This window comes from Phalaenopsis equestris, unplaced genomic scaffold, assembly GCF_001263595.1.
Source record: "Phalaenopsis equestris unplaced genomic scaffold, ASM126359v1 Scaffold000088, whole genome shotgun sequence".
NCBI lineage: Eukaryota > Viridiplantae > Streptophyta > Magnoliopsida > Asparagales > Orchidaceae > Phalaenopsis > Phalaenopsis equestris.
In genome coordinates this window covers 38,964-51,230 of record NW_018164530.1, presented here as the reverse complement: position 1 = coordinate 51,230, position 12,267 = coordinate 38,964, and the positions used below count along the sequence as shown (strand labels likewise).

General features: G+C 34.1%; 1 protein-coding gene across 1 annotated transcript; it reads right to left on the bottom strand.

Moving 5' to 3' along the window:
* Positions 1-813: 813 nt before the first annotated feature.
* Positions 814-8,457, bottom strand: LOC110019968 (huntingtin-interacting protein K). The gene is made up of 4 exons (XM_020717883.1): positions 8,220-8,457; positions 4,790-4,845; positions 1,174-1,240; positions 814-1,094 (listed from the first exon to the last, which is right to left on the bottom strand). The coding sequence occupies exons 1-4, from the start codon at positions 8,346-8,348 to the stop codon at positions 1,014-1,016; spliced, it is 333 nt and encodes a 110-aa protein (XP_020573542.1). The 5' UTR covers positions 8,349-8,457; the 3' UTR covers positions 814-1,013.
* Positions 8,458-12,267: the final 3,810 nt, after the last annotated feature.

The following is a 12,267-nucleotide window of genomic DNA, read 5'->3' as shown; positions in this document are numbered from 1 at the left end:
GGAATCCGTATTTCATGATGATGATATTGTCGGAAAGCAAAGAAGGGTTAGTTTCTTAAAGTTCGAGAGAAGGCTTAGATTCAAAAAACTGGAGCTAATACATGAGGGCATTGCTCTTGCCTTTTTTAAGAGGGTTTTTGTATCATATAATCTTCATTGATGATTATATAAAATAATAAATAAATTTTATTAAAAGTGGATCTAAGATGTTTACCACTTATATGAAGTAGAAGAGCTTTGTGAAAATTGAAACAAGTGCTAAGGAAAATGCCTAAGATCTGATAATTAAGAGGATTATGATTCTATTATTACTTGAAAAACTCTCACTTATTATTGGATTTATATCATAGAGAACGATCTCAAAAATTATATAATAACATCGTGTGGCTGAAAAGATAAATATGGCTTTCAATGAGATTGCATACAAGTCTTCTAAAGTCCAGAGCAAATGCACTAAATACATCATCATATCTAATATACGAGGATTATTAATTGTACTAAACTCTGGTATTTAAAGGCTTTTCAATTTCCTATCTTCTATTTATTTTGATCTAATTTTCTGTTACAAGCAGCTTCATACAATGTATAACAAGTATTATGTTGTTGGATATGATGGAGATAAATTTACATAATAATTAAAACTACTTTTATTCAAAAACATTATATATATATATATATGCTTTCTACTTTTTCATATATATATATATATATAATTTCATTTTTTTTTACAAAACAATTTGCTTTGTTTAAAAAAATAAGAAAGCACCTTAAAACATAAATCATATAAATATATTAAAATAAAAACAAAAATATTTAAAAAAAAATGATCCCCAAATGCAAAGTTGATCCATAGATTCGGTTAACTTGATGATATCTTAAGACAATGGACAACAAAAGAAAAAATTGAGTGGAAACACCATTTAAAATTTTAAATTTAAAGTTTTAAATTGTGTATGAGATGGTGCCCCGGTGGTCCAAAAACTAGACAAAAAGGAATTTTTTTTTTAATTAATTCATCGAAGCAAGTGGCGGATTGCAGCAACGGCATCGCCTTTGTGCTCGCGAAGAGTTCTCTCAGCCACCTTCTTATCCAGCTGCGCAAACAGGATCAGAGGCCTCACTACATAACTAAATCATTCTGAAAAAACATCAATATTTTGGTTGGAAATAAACCTCTAACTCATTAGCAATTATGTCCACATCCGTTGGATTAATCTTCACAGCAGCAAGCTCCTTCTCCCTGATCACAGTGCACGTATCAGTACAAACAATGTATTCCTGATATTGTAAGGCATAGACATTGCACAAGGCATAGACATTGCAGTCCTTAAAATTATCAAACATGCACGAGAAAATACATTGCCTCGTTATGCTGTCCGAGTTTGAAAAGAAAAACAAAAGTAATTTATGAAGAAAGAAGACTGGTGTTCATGAGTTTAAATAGCACATGTTGATAGTTCTTACAACCTATGATGATAGGTACATATAATAATCTGTTCCTACAAAATATGGATGCCATTTAAAAAGGCGAGTGAATTGCTCATTATTGAACAATAAAACACTGAACTGAAGTTGTATAAAACAGATTGGATGTGAGAAGATATCTATGAATGCAAGGAAGTCGATAAGGAAGCAAAGTTTTGCAGACTTGATGGGACTTCGGGATTTGCTTCGGAGGGTTGCAATTTAAAAACCAATCAATGGAACTACGACTAATATAACTATATAGTGATTATTAGGAGCATATAAGGCAGACTACTAAATGAGAAGAATGGCACCTGGAAAGAAGCATAAGTAGGATGCATGTTGCAGGCTTGTTTTAGAAGGACAAGCTAAGGTAATATAAAGAAGTCTAAAAAAAAGGAAAACAGAAAAACCATATTTGGTAGGTAGTAGGCACTATAGTTTATTTGATGCGGGAGCTACCCGAGAGGCCCATTTCAGTGTCCCTACTACAGTACTGCACCCCTCTCCATTATATGCTGCAATTCAGCGACAATGAGCACTTCCGTTTTTGCGCATGGACCGAACCGATCCAGGCATTTTCGCTATTATTCAGTTAGTCGGCCCTCTTGTGTCACGGCCCGGCTTGAGACTTTGAATTAACCAAGGCGCAAACAGACGTTTGGACAGTGAGAACTAAGTTTTGTATATTCATTTATCATTTATCACGTGAAAGAGTCACTAATTAATTTAAATTAAAAGAATATAATTAATGTTCCTCGTTACTTGTTCATGTCTTCTATAAACATTATCTCTTCTATCGCTTGTCTTTTAATCACTTAATTAAATTGAAAAATTAGTTTAAAATAACAATGAGCTAAACAAATTAGTGAATACTCGTGCTCCCAAACTATAGTAATAGAAAAAAAAATCAAAATACATGCCAGTTAAATTTTTAATAAATAAATTTTACTATATCAACAGCATACCAATATTATTTTATATTTGTAAAACCGTCACAAGAGCACCTTCTAAAAATTGAATGACTCAAGGTACTTCAATATCAATATCATTTTTCATATATGTGCACGGGTATCTTAGTGTTCCCCCACAAATACCATAAAGATATGACTCTATCGTAGTCAATCATGCATTTAGAAGTAGTCAAGATAAGCATAGCATTCATGTGTTCATCGATTTCAATTCAATATACTATATATAAAATATTTCAATGCATGATATTAAGTAGTTATAAACATTCCTAACAATGTGACCAATAAAAAAATATATATATAAATCAAAATAAAGTTTGTACAAGTATCTACTAAAGTAAAATACTGGAGATGAACGAAAATATTACCATAAATTAAAAGTACGAGTACTCATGCTCTTAACTTGTATTATTTCTATCAAATTATCACCTATAAAATATAAAATATTCAATTATCATTTTACTTAATTGTGTTTTAATTTAATTATGAATTATTATTGTATCACACTATTCCAATTAGAATTTGAATACTTTAATCTTTAAATTTAATCAAAATTAATATTAAATATTATTAATTTATACAAAAATACTTTTAGAGTTAAAACCATAACATTTCTTTAGTGCTAAAACCAAATGCACTTAGTTTAATGATTAAATAATAAAAATACATATATAGCATATATATATAATATTAAATAATTTAATTAAATAAACATACTTTTATCTCTTATTTCGAAAAAAAAATCGCATGAGGGGTTCTAAAGCCGTCGCTCTTCTTCTTTTTCTCTTTCGAGCATGACAAGTCTTCCTCTGGCTATGTATTGGCTCGATCGCATGTTGGAGAGCTCCTCTTCTCAGCATGTGATACACGACTTGTCTTCCTTCTAGATCGCACAACAGCTTCTCTTCCATATGATCATGTTTGCGCGCAAGAGCTGTTCTAGACCGCAGGAGAGCTCTTTACAGAGTTGCTGCAATGTCTTCTCTTCTACTCCCTTGCTCACGGCTCGATATTGACGTGGACGCCTCCTCTACTACGCTTCCTTCTTTTGCTCTAGCCCCACTCACCACAACCACGCAATTCTAAGAGTCCTTCGCTTCCCTTGCCGCTGTCATTCGACAATCAGATAAGTCGTTCTCTCCTCTATCTCCCTCAAGCACGTCTCTTTATAGGGCAAAAGTATTCTTTGGTTTCCCAACTCCTCGCCTCATTTTGCCCCCCAGTTCAACTCTTTATTTCCTCTTTCGACTATTCGTTTCTTCTTCCCTGAGTAACTGAAAGAGGACTTTACATCTTAGACCACTCATCATTATCCTCCTATTATATATTTGTTTAGGATGTTCTAGGTTTAGTTTTTGGCGTGAGTTTGTTTAGGACAGTCGCCGACATCCGTTTTCTCCCTTCAGAGTTGTATTCGAGGGATTGGGTGGTGCTTCAACTGTATCTCTCTCCTGAGGTGATGATTTCCTTCCCCTATCCCCTTCCACGTCCTCCCACATCGCTCATAACCTCCCCTTCCCTGCTACAGCCGCCCAGAACAGCCTCATTTTGTTATTTTCTGCAGTTCCTGCTTTCCAGCTGCCTTCCCCACCCATTGGTTGTTTTTGCAGCCGCCCATATCCATTTCCCTTACCACCATACTGTTATTAGGGCCACGAGAAACGCCCCTCTACAGCCTTGGCTTCTGTTCCAGCTATTCTGAACCACTTCCAAGCCACTGTCACAGCCCTTCCCACTTGCTGCCATCGTTGTTCCAGTCCTCCATACCCACTGCCATCGTTGTTCCAGCCCCTCATCTTTACAACCGCTGTGTTTCCAGCCCTTCATCTTCACTGCTGCTGTGTTTCCAGCCCTCCCCCTTTTTTGCCATCATCCCGGAAAGCCATGCAATGTCAATATTTGCAGCGTACTTGCTCTCCGGAACCCAGAAAACTGTTGCCTTGTTGTTTTCTGCTTGCCAACCACCTCGTCCACCATCCCGTCACCTTCCACCTCTCACAAATCACCACCAACACCCCGAGATCCATCCTAATTTGAGTTAGATTGTTGAGTTTGTTGTTTTTTTTACTTTGAAGTGTGTCGGCTGTAATTGCTGACTTTATCAGTAATAATTATTTTTTCTATTATTGTTTAGGTTAACTACGGTATTATTATTTTTTTTTTTAGGTGCCATAAATAGTTAGCTATAGTTTTTACAGTCTATAGATTTTAGCTTATCTTCAGCATATGGTTATTATTCACAGTTCACAAAATGACTTTGCAGAAATTGCATGATAGGAATAAGGCAAAGAAACTATTAAATTAGAATAAAAAAGCTTAAGTTGTAGAGTAACATGAAAACAAAGTAAGCAAACCTCATTCTCATTGCATTCCAATCAGCTTCTTTAGAGGATGTAAGAGCTGCCATAGCCTGTACAGACAGCAGGACTCCAACATAATGTAGAAAATGAGTGTAGGAAAGCATGAACAGCAGCACATTATACCAAAACAAATCAATATTGTACAAATACAATAAAGAACAAAACTTGTTCTACTTCCAAGCTATACAGTACCAACCCAAAGAATAAAGTGATATTATTATTAAAATTCAACAAAAATTTCATTTAGAATTCCAGCTGCAGGAAAGAGAATTACATGTTACCATAGCTAAGTTTTTGGAACCAAGAAAAGCGAGCAAAAATGAAAACTTCCTCAGTTAAAGAAGAGAATATGAATATAAGTTTTTATCAAGTTACATGCAAAGAAGAATAATAAACCAGATATTTGTTGGACAAAGGCAAAAGAGAAGCAGGGACTTCTAAGTTCTAAGCTCTGAATCTCATAATAGGTGGCAATAGGGCTATAATCGAGTTGAGCCGAGCTGGGCCAAGCATATCATTGTTCAGACTTGGCTTGGTATAAGTACAAGTTATTCGGCTTGAACTTGTGTCGAGCTTTCATACATTGTTCAAGCTTGATTTGTTTAACTTTTTTAATGGTTGAACTTGATTTGTTTATGACAAGCGAACGTATATTTAAACTAGCTAATAAACGAGCTAATAATTCAAATGAAAATCTAGATTTTCAAATAAATAATTTTGCAATTCTAATCGCAACATCTAATTTATCGATTAGGAACTCTAAAATCTGTGAAATTTACTAATTAGCTACATAATTCTTATTGATAGGACTACAATAATTCAAATTTTGTAAGTGCATGAACTAAATTGATCATAAAATTTATAGAGATGATCATTTACTTAATCATATTTAATAAAAAAATAATAGCCATAATGTTGTTGGTAACTGCAGTGTGATGTCATAAAAATTAAACTCATTACTTTTAAGGTTATGAAAACTCCACAAGAAAAATCTTTTATGTCACTCTCTTTAATTGTAAATATCCCATTCTAAATTACCTTTCATTTATTAGAAAATAAATATATAATTAATAATTAAACTAAAAATATTATTGATATAATAATATATACTATTAAATCTATAATTAAATAAATTCTAATAATTGAATTTTATATAAATAATATATCACATATATAATACGAGTTATTATCGAGTTTATATCGTGTATTTAACAAGTTGCTTGTTGAACAACAAATGAGTTTGTTCGTGAACATAAACGAACAAGTTCGACCATGTTTATGTTCAGTTCGTTTAAGCTTAGAGCTTTTAAAAATTGTTTAAGCTTGTTTATTTGCTAATTTGAATTAACATGGCCGAGCCTTAATTGAGTCAAGTTCATTGAGTGCCTTTGTTCATTTAAAGTCCTAGGTGGCATATCACTCCCAACTCAAGAAGAATAGATTATGTCGGTAGTTTAAAATAATGTGTTATGACCATATTCCTTGCTTTGTAATGACATGTATGCTTATGGTGGTTGCGATGGGCAATCTATATATTACTAGATGACATCAGAGGCGGAAAAATGGGCAAATGGCAACGGCAAGAAAAGGCTCCATTTAGCAGCTACAAGGTTTTACAAACTTTTTAGCTTCCATAATTAAAATAAAATATATAGCCATGAAAGTTAAGAAAGAGAATTGAATTGTGTCAAACTTAGGATTAAAGCAGTTAGAGAAAACCTTCACCAAATACATTCATTAGTTTATTTTATGAAAAGGCTGAAAAATTGCCTGCAGTTAGCAAGCATAATTCATCATTTAGAAATCCCTGAACTAAAGGGAGCAGAGAAAAGCGGGCTGATTTCATGCACCTGTTAATGGAGTCTTGCATTTACTGCAACACAATTAGATGACTTGCAATGGCAGAATATACCAATGTGTATCAATTTTAATATGCCTTTTTAACCATTATGTTTAGATATGAAGGACCATCACATTATGTTGCTCCATGTTTTCCATAAATTTTGTAATGGATGCCATGTATATGCCAGAGGACCAGAGTGATAAAAAGATGGTTAGTCATACATTATTTTCTTTTGGAATTCCGTTAATACTAGAAGAAGAGAATCTGTGATGCTATATCTTTGGCTTGGTATGAGATGGCCAAAACTCTCATGAATCATTAGCAGCCCCTTTTCTCCGTTGTGTCCCATTTATTTTCCGATGGAATGTTTACTTATATGTCATGTGTAATTTTCTTATTTTCTCAAGTTTTACTAAGTATTAATATGAAATGAACATTTGCATCCTCTTTATCATAAGCCCTATATACTTCCTAACTTGATCTAATTACATCTAATATGCACTGGATAAATTATGAAACTTTGATTAGTGGGAGAACACTTTGATAAAACATAAAGAACCATATGTCAAGGAAGTTTGACGGCATGCAAACTAACATGGTGTGAACATGTGTCAGAAATGAGATTGGTTGATCCTGAGCTGGGAAATTACAAAATTCGACAATCCTGCCAAACACAAAACAATGTATAAATTAGGTCCTAATTTACCCAGATTTCAAGGTACTAGTTTCCATGGATCCAATACCCCTGCAAATTTTAATAGGTGTGATAATTACTGCTGTGCAATTATAACAAAAAAGGATACTACAAGGATACAATAGACTTTTATAACAATGTGGTGGCCATCGACATGAATGCAACATAGTGGCAAAAAAACATCCAAAGAATCCTAAGTTATTAATAGAACAACTGTTTGTTTGTTTTTCATTGACTGAGTATAATTGTTATTTTTGCATCACAACCTTAAGCATCTGTTGTATATTTTCCTAATATCCAAAGTTATTAATAGAACAGCTGCATCCATCTTATCTTCTATAAAACTCTATTAAGCTCTACACATAATCAACCACATGAAAAACTAGCGCAAATGTCATTATCCCTTATCATATATCCATAAGCCATATTGGTCCAAATAATAATTATAGCTCCCCTCGCTCCAAAGTACTAACAGAACATCGTTAGAGGATTTAATAACAGTGCAAGGAATTAAAAGATGCGAGAAATGGAGAGGCAAATATTCATTTTGCTGATAAAAGACAAATGAAAACAGGAAATTTCGCTAACTTGTCTAAAAAAAATTTAAAATGAAGCCAGAAACCAATGGCTTGATAATAAATACAAAAATAAAAGGGCCAGGATATCGCATAAAACTAATACAGAGAAAAAAATAAAATAAAAAGGTTTTTGCAAGTGCAGGTAAACTGATATAGGTTTCCCGAAACCGCAACCATTTTCTGCAATGAAAACCATGTTACACGAATTTTGAAGAAAAAAAGAGTGGGTTTTCTTTATCCCTGCTAGCTTTAGATCGAGCAGCAAGGAGGACGGTGAGTGGTGATTTAAAAAAAAAATAAAAATCTAACCTCTTGGACTCGAGTGGAATCGAGCTGTCGATCCTCAACGCGATCGGTGAGCTTGTCGAGGGCTTTACTCTGCTGCTGGAGATCCTTCGAGTCCGGAACCTTCACCACCCCCTCATCTCCGCCCTCCATCTCTGTTTCCTGTTACCCACCCTCCTCACTTGCCTCAATCGAGTCGGCTCCAATTGCTCTCGGAAACTTACAACTGAAGTTTTGGAATTTTTATTCGGTCATGAATGTATTCGGCTGTACCCAATTAAAAATGGCCACGTGGAATTCCGATCCATTTAGGTTAAAATTTTGTTATATTATATCCGTTAAACCCTAAACCCAATCAAAAAAAGCTCAATTTTGTCATTTTTGATTCACGCCAACTGCCAAAAAGTGATATTTTGTCTCCTTTTAGATTCAGGGATTCAGGATATTCTCATTTAGTTTCCTCGTATTCGTTGAACTTGGTTCGATGGAAGTAATTATTGACGATGAAATGTTGTTGGAATCTCAAAATACTTACGAGAAACATGATAATGAGATGAAATCTCAGAATATTTTCGAGAATTATGAGAATGAGCAGAGTTTAGATACGTCAGAAGGAAATCGGCAGATACGTTATACTTGTTTGACTGCAGATTTAGCTTTTAAGGAATATTTATATTGTTAATGAAGTTTGCTCTGTTTTTATATGACGTTTAACGCTAAGTTTCGGTAAGGATGAGATGTGGTGTTATTTAGGTAATATCACAGTGATATACTGATTGTTTTTGGAGTTGTTTTCCATTTCTGATTGTTCTTTATAGTTTTAGTGGGTTAAATGACTGTCATAATGAAGTGTTGTTCTCGTCTTCATGATGGGGTTAATGGGTAGCTATTCTCGTCGTCGTAATGGTGTCAAAGTGTTACAGTATCATTTGCTTATAATGTTACTGTCGTGGGGATTTGGTGTTATTTTGGTAGTATCACAGTGTTATTAAGATAATATTGGATCTGCTGACTTGGTTTTGTTTTTAGGGTATTATGTTGACGTTTAATGATGTTATGCTTGTGTGATGTTTGTGTTATTGTGGTGTTATGCGTGTGTTTTTTTACTTGTAAGGTTGCACGTATGGTGGGGTAGTAATGTGGTGTTATTTTCGTATTATCATGGTGTTATCCTAGTGTTATTTGATCTAATTAGCCATTTTATCGGAGTCTTATATTGGCGTTCTAATTATTTTATCACGGTTTTACTGTGGTTTTATCATGATTTTATTGTGGTTTTATCACGCTGTTATTAAGGGTTTATTATAGGTTTGTAACGATGACGCTAGTAACATTTCTTAACGGCATTTGATTGGCCTATTCTATTGGCTTTACCATGGTGTTATTTGGGTTATATTATGGTATTATTATAGTGTTATTTATTATTGTAACCTTGTATTAATTTCTTATTGGGGTGCTAATAATGATGTTTAAATTTGCAGTCACCCGAGACAGAGAAATTACTTCATGTCGTTGTCCACAACGAGAAGTAAGCCTATGAACACTACTGTTTATATGCACACCATATTGGATTTACTGTTTGAAAGGAACACAGTGGTTTCTGGTCGAATTCAAAGAAGTTTAAGACAAAGGATTTTGTTTGTAGTCAGGTTTGTTTCAAGAAAGAGTTGAAGGACACTATCACGGTGAGGTTCAAAAGAGCAGACACAAGGACTGGTTGTCCAGTCATGATCCGATATTTTGTTGATTTAGAGGTCAACTGGTCGGTAAAGAAATTCATAGAAAGTCACAACCATCTGTTGGCGGAGGACAGTGACAAGCATAGTGACAAGCATCTACTGCGTTTCTACTGCGTTCCAGCAGAAAGATGTGTGACATCAGTGTTGATATCCTCAGATCGATGACAAAATCAGGGATTAGAACCAGTGACGCATTCAGATTTCTCGCTACTAAGGTCGGAGGAGTGGAGAATCTTGATTGTACAAAGAAGGATGTTTATAATTTCATACAAAGAGAGATAAGAGTTCAAATTGAATTAGGGGATGCTAATTCTGTCATACAATTGTTCACTACGCGGCAAGCAGAGGATCTAATGTTTGCGTGGGACTTCCAAATTGATGAGTCAAAATGTTTGATGAATTTTTTATGGTGCAATGAGATGTCCAGGATTGATTACAACTATTTTGGGGATGTAATAATATTTGATACAAGTTATAGATAAAATAAATACAATTTATGTTGTGCTCTGATTGTCGGTGTGAATCACCACTGACAGAATGTTCTATTTGGTGTTGGTTTTTTATCAGATGAAACGATTGAATTATTCAAGTGGCTATTCAAAGTCTTTATCCGTATAATGTATAACAAGCATCCAATAACAATATTCATTGATCATGATCAAGCAATGTCTAAAATCATTGAAGAGTGTCTTCCGCACACCGGACATAGATTATGTCAATGACACATTTACAAGAAGTTACCTTGAAAAGTCTATTGTGGTGTGGGTAGCAAAGAGTCAATGATCTTTTTTATAATTGCTTGAGCAGATGTGACTCTGAAGAGGAGTTTGAAGAAACTTGGGGTGAAATGATCGAGAAAGGAAACCTACACGAGAATGTTTGGTTGAATGAATTGTATAATATCAGGCATAACAGGCATAAGTGGTCAACCATAAGTGGTCAACCGTCTTCAATAAATAAATTTTTAGAATAGGGATCCTATCAACGCAAAAAAGTGAGTCCACGAATAAGATTTGCCATGATGTCTCCAAGGCAACAAGCATCCTGACCGAATGTTTTTTTGGGTCTTGAAAATGTCATGAAGGATTGGAGAAGAAATGAGAAGGATGAAGATTTTAAATGTCAGCAGTCTGCAATTTCTCTCACCGTAAAAGGTAGTCCCGTGTTGAGACGAGTTGTTCAAAAAAGTTATATTCAATGTTTGAAGCACAGTTTCTACATGGTTTGTGTGGGCTTGTTGTGGAGTGCTCATGGAGTGCCCCGCTACTATGGATTTAGAATTTCATATCCGAACTCTCAATAATAAGAACAGAGACAGACCCTTTATTGCTAAATTGGACAGAAGTAATTCTAATATTACCTGTAGTTGTAAAAAAATTGAAATGATGGGCTTATTGTGTGCTCACGCTCTAAGGGTTCTTCAGCACAAAAATGTTACAAAAATCCCTGATAAATATATATTTCTTTGGTGGTGTATTAATGCTAAAAGGGACATATAATAGTTATGGTCATTGTAAGGTGTCAGAAATATTACCGAATTCTGCAAGTGGACTCATCTATCTCAATCACACTCATAAATTTGCATACCATATCGGCACTAGAACACAAGGCCATGAACTTGCCGAGAAGCTAGTGTTAGAGGCATTTAATAAACATACAATCGATGTCAAAGCCATAATGAGTGGATGAGATTCTCTGGAAAAGTCAAAATCAAAGCAGAAGAAGACACCGAGTAAAGAGCGAAATGTCAATGATCCCATGATGATGCAGCCAAAAGGAATATCCAATGCAAGGTTAAAAGGCTACTGGGAAAAAAACAAGAGATTCAAAAGTAAATGTTACCTATAATATTAAGTTCTGTTTTTGTTTAATGAAAGATTACTCGCTAACATGTAATATTGTTTACAGGAAAGGATAAAGATATTGTTTCAAGTCATGATATCATTTTGGAATGCGATACAAATTTATTTTCAATGGCGGGTCACTTTAGTCAGGTTGTGAAATCGATCATTCTGAAATTTTTTATTTTTGATCTATACTTCTTTTCTGACATTTACTCATTAATACTATTAATGCACATGAATTTTCTAAAACACAACAAACAGGGACATATACGAGCTTATTAATGGACATACATGATAATATATAGCTATTTATTCGACTATTTATTCAGGAGTTTTTATCGTCGTATTATTTTTGTTTAAGGTGAAACAGAAACTTGTATTATTATTGTTTTATTCAGGAGTTATTATGGGTTTATTTTTATTTAGTTTTATTGTAATATTTTCATTTTATTAAGGGTTTATTATTGTCGTATTATTATTGTTTAAGGG